The sequence below is a fragment of the Cyanistes caeruleus genome, chromosome 30 (assembly GCF_971803275.1).
Source record: "Cyanistes caeruleus chromosome 30, bCyaCae1.hap1.1, whole genome shotgun sequence".
NCBI classification, from domain to species: Eukaryota; Metazoa; Chordata; class Aves; order Passeriformes; family Paridae; genus Cyanistes; species Cyanistes caeruleus.
In genome coordinates, this window is record NC_141730.1 from 3,448,754 (window position 1) to 3,457,972 (window position 9,219).

The window sequence follows — 9,219 nt, forward strand, 5'->3', positions numbered from 1 at the left end:
GCTGTTAGGATGTTCCCAGAGCCTTTGGGATTGTTGTAGGGTCACGAGGGAAGAATTCCCTGTTCTGTTATCGCTGGGGTGAAACGTTTTGCAGGGACAGGAGAACGAGAACGGGTTCAGACCAACAGAGGGGAGGTTGAGATGGGGCTTTGGGAAGGAATCCTTCCCTGGGAGGGTGGGGAGGCCCCGGCACAGGTTATCCCACAGATTCCCCATCCCTGGAAGTGTCCAAGGCCAGGCTGGATGCGGCTTGGAGCAAAATCAGGGGAATGACTCTTACAAAGTTTGAGGATCAGCCACACAAGGAGCGGCTCGGTGCCAGCCTTGGGCACATCCCTCCCAACCCTGCTTCCCAAAGCTTCATTCCTCCGTGTCCAAGCTGCCTCCCTGCAGGAAAAACTGAGCCAGAACCATCAATTCCCACTCGCCCAGCGCTGCTTCCCCCACTGCCTCTCCCACAAAAGGAGCTTTAGGAGGAGAGGGATGGATTTCTTTAGGTGCCTAACGAGGTCAGCGGGATAAAAGGCGGCTCTTCCTTCTCCCCATAAAGCTCTAAAATGGAAAGAGCCCGCAGGGTGTGAGGTGTTTTTCACGGGATTTGGGGATAACAATGCGTTAACGAGCCCGGGTGAACAGAATAATTACAGCCACTGGAAAAGTTGCATATGAACACATTCCCCGCTGTGGTTTATTAGGATTTGGCGCTCAGTGGCTCAGGTTTTCCGTGAAGCCTGAAGGACTATAAAAACTCCATATAAAAACCCCCATTTCCAAGCTTTCCATCCAGTCCTTACTCTCCACCGTGAGCTCGGTAAGTTATTTCCCTATTTCTAGGCCTAAGAAAATACAATTTTCATACTCGGAACTGGAATCTGGATCCTGCAGGAATACCCTGACACTGGGAATTAAGAAGGGTTGTTGCTGTTAAAGGCTCTTCCTTGGGTTTGTCGCTATTTTTTAAAAAAGGCAGAGACAGATAAATGGTTTTAAAGTCGAGCCTGAGATTTACAGAACCTGGCCCGGTTTGGGATGTGAGTTTTCTTCACCCTCTTCTTGGATCCGTATCTCTTATTTGCTTTGTTAAAATTGAATTCTAGATTTCTCCTTTATCACAGGCCGTTTGTTTGAGTAGTTTGGGTGATAATTATTCAGATTTGGATCAGTTTTTGCCGGGCTGGGAATGTGGAGACCTCAGAGCCCCTCTCAGGACCTGCAGGGACTCCAGGGAAGCTGGAGAAGGACTTTTCCTCAGGACCTGCAGGGACAGAGGGGGAATTTGGGTGGGATTTTGGGAAGGAATTGTTCCCTGTGAGGGTGGAGAGGTCCCGGCTCAGGTGATTCCATGGATTCTCCATCCCTGGAAGTGTCCAGGGCCAGGCTGGACAGGGCTTGGAGGAACCTGGGATGAGAGGAGGGGGTCTGGACATCAGCAGCAACTGCCCCCCAACCGCGGGGTCCAAGGGCGATTCCATCCTTTGCTTTTCCTGCTGCCGGCAGAAAGAAATTCCAGTGTCAGCTGAGGCACCTGGAAAGGAAATAAATGAGAGTCCTTGTCCTAAAGAACTGAGAACTTCAGCACTAACCCCAGATAGAAACACAGGTCCAGAAATTCCCCTTTTCCCAGGGATTACCCTGCTCCCCTCAGCTGCGGGAGGGTATTTTTAGGGAAAAGCGAGGCTGTGCAGTTCGGGCGGAGAGCCGAGAGCTCCAATCCCTGCGCCAGAGCCCAGCAGGGAACTCCTTCAGCTCCCTCCCTGTGTTTTCCAGGATCCCCGGAGCCATGTCCTACTACGGCTACCAGTACAAGCAGCAGTGCTACATCCCCGGCGGGATGAAGAGCCCCGCGCCCGCCTTCCCCCAGCAGTGCCACAGCCCCGGGCTGGTGACCTGCGGCTCCTGCTCGCCCTGCGCCCCCGCGGGGGCCAAGCTCTGCACGGTCAGGAAAGCCCTGGCGAGCCCTCGCTGCCGGCAGGGCTGCGTGGAGACGCACCTGGTGGAAGGGCACCACTCCTCCTCCTCGTCCTGCAGCAGCTCCCGCTGCCTGGACACCTGCCCCGCGCCCTTCCCGCAGCCCCTGGTGCAGGGCAGGGAGCTGGGTGTGCCCCGCTGCGGGCAGGGCGTGCTCAGGTGTCCCCAGGTGTGTGGCCCGGCGCCCGTGGGCCAGGACAGCTCCTGCCCCTACTCCTACCAGTGGTCCAACAGTTACCAGTACAACTGCGGGCAGTGAAAGCTCTCCGGGCTGCCCGGGGCACGGCCAGGGCGTGAGGAGCAGGAGAACATCCAGCACTGAGGGGCAGCGCCCGGGAAAACAACGCTTCTGCTGCTGAAACCGCTCCTGAGCCCCATTGGGAACCTTCTGGAACCTTTGGGAACCTTCTGGCTCCTGTAGGAACCTTCGGGAACCTTCTGGAGCCTTTGGGAACCTTCTGGGACCTTTGGGAACCTTCTGGCTCCTGCAGGAACCTTCGGGAACCTTCTGGAGCCTTTGGGAACCTTCTGGGACCTTTGGGAACCTTCTGGCTCCTGTAGGAACCTTTGGGACCCTTCTGGCTCCTGTAGGAACCTTCTGGGACCTTTGGGAGCCTCCTGGAGCCTTTGGGAACCTTCTGGAACCTTCTGGAACCTTCTGGCTCCTGTAGGAACCTTCTGGGACCTTTGGGAGCCTCCTGGAGCCTTTGGGACCCAGCCCTTGTTGAACCCTCTCCATTAATTCTCCTCATTAGATTTTGGGGTCTCGTAGCTTCTTTCCCTCTTCTCTTTTCCTCCGCTCCCCGTGGCACGGGGAGGTTTTGGTGGCCGCGTGAAGGAGATGTGAGCCCGGCCACTCGCGTGGATGACACAGCCTCGGGGTGGCCTCAGTGCCACCCAAGAGCTCCCCGTGCCAATGCCGCTAAAAATAAAATAAACTCATTTTTTTCTGCTTCCGACTTCGTTCCAGAAGGAAATCCGTAAAGAAACCGGGTTTGGGTTGGTTTTTTGACTGGAGAGGTGGTGGGGTCACATCCCTGGAGGTGTCCAAGGACTCGGTGCCAGCTGGGGATTGGGCACAGGTCGGAGGTGATAGTCTGGGAGGGCTTTTCCTACCTCAGGGATTCGGGGTTTTTAATTCTGTACAAAACAAAAATAAATAAAATTGGGGGGAAAATGGAAAATGGTGAAAAAACAGAAAAAGTCATGGGGGTCTCTTGTGTCAAGCAACTCATTCTCAAAGCATTTACTCCTTAAATATAATAATAAAAGCTCCTTAGATAAAATAAATAAAGCAAAGCCAACCCGCCCCACAGGGGCTCCCAGCCCGGGCTGCTGAAAACAATCAGCAATTCCATCACTTCTCGCTCAATTCCATCATCCACCGAGCCCTGCCGCGGTCTCCGAGCTCCATCCTGTGGCCGTGGGGGCTCCCAGCCTCTGGAATGTTCCCTCCTGACTCACCCCCGCACCCCGGGAATTAATTAACTGCTGCCGAACGAGCTCTGCTGATTCCCAGCCCGGATCCTGCCCTGCGAGCCGCCCAGGGAGGAGCCGGACGGACGGACAGACAGACGGACAGACAGTGGAAGGCTCTCCAGGGACCTCTGTAGGGCTCAGCCTGTCCCTGGTACCCGCACAAGACACAAATTCCACATTTCCTCCGGGTTCTGCCCTTCCCTTGGCAGGGGGGACCCCGAGGTGTTGCCCGAGGGGTTTGGGGAGCTCAGCCCGGCTCTGGGTGGGGAAGGTGGAGCAGGGCTGGTGTCGAAATCCCAAAATTGCTGCGCTGCTGACTCCGCTGTGATAAAGGGATGGAGCAGGGCCCGTGGGGAGAGGTGGAAAAGCAGGTCCGTGGTGCCCGGGACTCCTCTGGGGTGGTTCTTGCCCGAGACTGGGTGAAGCGGTGGAGAAATGAGGCTGCACTCAAAGGGAAGGAGGGATAAACCTGGAAAAGGTGGATCCCAGCCTGGGGGAGGCTGGAAGGGATCACCACTGAGTTCCTGGGAGTCTCTCCAAGGCTCTCCATCACTCTATTCCTGCGCCTGACTCTATTTACCCTGCTCGGATCCTGTGGGAACGCTCCCGGCAGGTGCAAGGCTGGGAAAGGAGAAAATCCCGTCGGTCGTTCAGACCAAATCTTTGCCCAGCAGGAAGAACTGAGATCTGCTGCTTCCTGTCCATCCCAACTTCCCCGAGCTCTCTCTGGGTGGTGCTGAAGGGATGAGGAGTGAGCAGGGCTGACCTCACCCAGCTGTGCTGGAGGTGCAGTTCCACCAGGAGAATCTGGGAGCTGAAATTCGAGTCCTAGGGATGATGGAATCATGGAATGGTTGGGGTTGGAAGGGGCTCAAAGCTCATTCCATTCCGCCCCTGCCACAGGGACAGTTCCCACTACCCCGGCCTGCTCCGAGCTCCATCCAACCCTTCCAGGGATCCAAGGGCATCCAAAACTTCTCTGGACCACCTGTGCCAGGCCTCCCCACCCTCACAGCCGAGGATTCCTTCCCAATATCCCATCTAAACCTTCCCTGCATCTGCTTGAAGCCTTTCCCCCTTGTCCTGTCACTCCAGGCCCTTGGAAACGGGATAAGGAGAGCCTCAGATGCCTCTACCCCACACAAAACAACCTATTTCAGATGTGTCCCACAAAACAGGTCCTGGTTTTCCTGCCCTCTACTGAAATCCTCATGGAAGCAAGCAAAAATCAGCTGTCAGTGAGGAGGAAACGCTCCAACATCCTCAAAAATCACAGTGCCCCGGAGCCACAAGGCTTCTCCCTGCTCCGGGGCTGGCAGCTGAAAATTGGGGTCGGTTTTGGTGGCCCCAGTGGTGCTGCTGGCACTGAGAGGGTCCCCGGTGCTGGTGACATTCCTTCCTCCAACTGTCCTCAGACCAGCTAATCCTGATTTAGGCCAAAATCCTCGTGAAGCCTTTGGGGAGTTCCCAGGCAAATAAATTAACAGTCGGATGTGACTCCCCGAGGATAATGAACGGAGCAATTAAGACTTTCCATTTGATGACTGTAATTTTCTGAACAACAAGGGGAGGAAGCTGCCTCAGTGTCACAGGGGAAAAACTGGGCAGATGACCCAGTAAAGAGCTGGGTGGATCCTCAAAAATAGGAAGCAATGCAGTTAAACTGGCCAGGGCACGAGCGGCTCCCTCTTCCCCGGCAGTTTGTCCTGCCTTGTCCCCACGGATCCCTGGAGGATGCTGGAATGGGGTTGGCAGTGACGCAGTCGGGGCATCGCTGGTGTCTGGGTGACAATGACAGGCTTGGCCAGCAAAGCCCTCCTGGCATCCCAGAAATGCCTTCAGTTCCCTGGTGGGGAGGAGAGAGAATGGAAAAATGCCCAGGAGGGGCTCTGGGAAACTCCTGAGTGTGAAGATAAAAGGTTTGGAGCAAATAAAGTTCAAATCAAGACTCGCTGCGATATTTGGAGCTGCAGGGAGTGACCCAAGATGAAACCACGAGGATTAATTTCCCTCCCTTCATGGTGGATGCTGTTCCCTCTGGGGAGATATTGAAATGTCAAAATTACAGAACCTCGGAATGCTTTGGGTTAGAAAGAACCTCAGAAATCACCTTGTCCCACCCAAGCACGCTTTTTCCTAGCCCAGGGCAGCGGGAGACAGCAGAATTCCCTCCTGGGAGGGGATCCTGCAGTGCAAATAAAACAGCAGGCAGGCCTGGCTCTGCTCACGCTGCCCCAGCCCAGGAACAGCCTCATTAAAACTGAAAATGTTCCTTCCTCGGGTGCCAGCGGGTTGGGCAGTGGCAGCTGCGTCCCGGGCACGTCCTGTCAGGTGTCCTGTCCCCAAACCCAGGGAGGAGTCTGAGCCACAGCCCCGAGCTGCTGCATCCCCAGCCGAGCATCCGTGGTTCCCCGGCCAACCACGCGTGCCCTTATCAGGACAGGAAATTTGCCTCGGTCACCCCCACGGGACTCCGGGGTGGGTGTGGGCTGCGGGACCCTCCCGTGGCTCATTCCCCATCTGGAAGAGGGAGGAAATGGTTTTCCCCCACCCCGGGAGGTGGCGGGTGACGGTCTCGGGGCTCACCATCACGGTGGGAAGTCCAGCTCCAGGGATGATTTGATGGGAGCTGGGATGACACAACCCGAGCGGGACACAGACTGGTGTGTGCAGGAAGGAAGTGGCCCCAATTTTGCTGCAATTACCAAACCCTCCCGTGATGAGGCCGTGGGTAACGATAAGAGATCTGCACCTCTGAGGGAGCGGGGCTCTTGCTCAATTTTGACTTCTCCTCCTTTTTGTTTCACCTGCCGCAGGTGTCTGCCCTGGTCCGACTCAGCTCCAGGTCCTGGCTTGCCAGAAAGGCTCAGATTTAATTGATTTTCAAAATGTTTTCCCACTTCTTCAGAAATTTCATTTATTTAAATGTGATCGTTTCTGTTTGACCACACTGGGAGACCTTCCACTGGCCCAGGTGGCTCCAAGCCCCCTCCAGCCTGGCCTGGAGCACTTCCAGGGCTGGGAAATCCATGGAACCTGGGCCAGGGCCTCCCCAGCCTCACAGAGAACAATTCCTGCCCAATATCCACCTTAAATTCCCCCTCTTTCAGTGTGAACTCATTCCCCGTGTCCTGTCCCTGCAGCTCCTGAGGAAAAATCCTTCTCCAGCTTCCCTGGAGTCCCTGCAGATTTTGGGAAGGGCTCTGGGGTCTCCACAGGCTCAACATTCCCAACATTTCCAGCCTGGATCCACAGGGAACAGGCTCCAATCCCCCTTCATCAGCCCCCTGATCCTCCACACCAAGCTCTGCCAGGAACTGAGCATTCAGAAAGATTTCGACCCCTCCGGGCCATTCCCGTGCTGGGATTTAAAAACCACAAAAGTTTTGTTAAGCTGAGCTTTGCCAAAGGCAGGCCCAGCTCATCCCATTTCCAAATTCCCGCTGCCAAATTCCCAGCGGAGCTCCAGCGGTTTCCCAACCAGCCTCGGAAGAATGAGGAACCAGGATGGGGGAAAGAAGAAAATGGAAGCCGGGGTGTGGCCGAGGTTTAAATGTTGGTGGCAAAGTGCAGGGACCAAATAAAAGTGAAATTAGGGAAGCAAGGCACGGCTGGACAATCGACTGTTCCACTGCCAAAACCACCGGCGATTAATTGTTGGGGAAAGTTGTCCTGGTTGGGGTACGCAAACCTCATCACCCGTGTCGAAATTCCTTTGGCAGGGAGGTACACATTACAGCAGGTGTTGAAATCAGGAGAAATGCTCGCAGAAATCAGGAGAAATGTGCAGAGAAATCAGGAGAAATGTGCAGAGAAATCAGGAGAAATGTGCAGAGAAATCAGAATAAATGCGCACAGAAATCAGGATAAATGTGCACAGAAATCAGGATAAATGTGCACAGAAATCAGGGGAAATGCACCCAGAAATCAGGGGAAATGCACCCAGAAATGAGGATAAATGCACTCAGAAATCAGAATAAATGCACCCAGAAATCCAGAGCGATTTCGCTTTGCTGGGGAATTTCAGGAATATGATCCCAGCCCTGACTCCCAGCCCCGTCCCCTCCTCCAGCCCCTCCGCCTGTCCTTGCAGCGAGACCCCGCCACAGCATCCAGGGCTGAGAGCCCCCAAACCCAGCTTTGTCATTCCCCACGGGGAATCCTAAATCCTAAAACCCCAGGATTCTTCTTTTCTGTGCCAGAACGTGCTGGAGGCCTGACAGCTGCATCCTGGGCGCCCTCGATCCCAGCAGCAGATAAATCCGTTCTAAATATGCAAAGGATGTGCTGCAACCACAACCCTTCATTTGCTTTTTGAACCAGCACGGAATCCCTCCACGTCTCCCTTCCCTGCCCTACTTTCCTCCCCATGGAGGGGTCTGGACATTCCCGTTGGGAGCTGGGTGGTCTCAGCTGGCTTTTCCTGAATTTAAACATCACCTCGGTTTTGTGGGGAGCACAGCATCAAATTTTGGGAAAGGTTTGGGCGGGGAGTTATTTATTAAAAATATATTAATTTGTCATTAATATATTAAATTTATTACAATATATATTAGTAATACAAAAAATATTAGTAATAGAAAATATATTATTAACTATTAATATATTAATAAATTTAATATATTTATAACAAATTATTGATTTTATATGTATAAATATTATTAATTTATACTATATATTATAAATTTAATATATTTATTATATATTATAAATAATATAGATTACAAACATAAATATATAGAGATATATTAATACTATATTAAAATATATCTAGATTTTTAATACTATATTAAAAATCATTAATAAAATTAATTTTTTTCCTTTTTTTTTTTTTTTCCCTGTGTTTATTTATTTTATTGAACTTCTTTTTTGTGGGCTCTGCCCGCTCGGCTGCTCATTCTCCAGCAGGTTCAGCGGTGGGGCTTGGGGAGGACGGGATAAAGTCGAGCCAAGGCTGAGCAGCCTCGTGCTCCAGGGCAGGAGCTGGGTGGGAAGGTGGCACCTGGGTGCCACAGCCTCCGGCTCTGTCGCCAAGAACAGCTCTGAAATAATAAATCAAGTTCCTGTCGCCCCAGCTCCATCTGAGAGGAAGATCCTCCCAACTCTGGCACTTTGGAGCTTGCCCGGAGCTGGAGAGTTTTGCTGGAGGAATTTCCTGCTGCTGTCTGGAGCAATTCCAGGTTGGCAGAAGGAAGGCAGGAGAAGTGGGAGCAAGCTCCATCCCTGCAGTTAAGGGATGAGGGCCTCACCACCCTCACAGGGAGCAATTTCTTCACCTCATCCAACCAAAACTTCCCCTCTTTCAGTTTTAACCCGTCCCCCCCTTCTCCTCTCACTCCAAACCCTTGTAAAATTCTCTCCCCACATTCCTTGTAGACCTTTCAGGTCCTGGCAGACCACAATGAGGTAACCCCAGAGCTTCTCTTCCTCATGCTGAGCAGTCCCAGCTCCCTCAGCCTCCCTCCAAACCTCCCCAAGAACCATTCCACTCCTTCTTTGGGTTTCTTCCCTCCATCTCTCTGTAGGTCAAACCCTCCAAAGGCTGTAAACCACCCGGAGCCTCCCAGGTTTTCATCACATCTGCCTCTGGAGGCATTTGTTGTGTTTTGGGGAGCTGCAGGTCCTTGGACTCATCTGGGCCCAACGTGTCCCTCCAGCCCCTGGCAATAACGTGGGTGTCCATTAGAACATATAATCCACAGCCTGGCTTGCATCACGCCGTAATTACACGCCAGGGCCACGTCTGGCAGCTCAGAAATGTTTTCTAGAATG

General features: G+C 53.2%; 1 protein-coding gene across 1 annotated transcript; it reads left to right on the plus strand.

Annotated features, from left to right (window-relative positions):
• Nucleotides 1-546: 546 nt before the first annotated feature.
• On the plus strand, nucleotides 547-3,477 carry LOC147648860 (uncharacterized). The gene is made up of 2 exons (XM_086865979.1): nucleotides 547-811; nucleotides 1,768-3,477. The coding sequence occupies exon 2, from the start codon at nucleotides 1,781-1,783 to the stop codon at nucleotides 2,225-2,227; it is 447 nt and encodes a 148-aa protein (XP_086722105.1). The 5' UTR covers nucleotides 547-811; nucleotides 1,768-1,780; the 3' UTR covers nucleotides 2,228-3,477.
• Nucleotides 3,478-9,219: the final 5,742 nt, after the last annotated feature.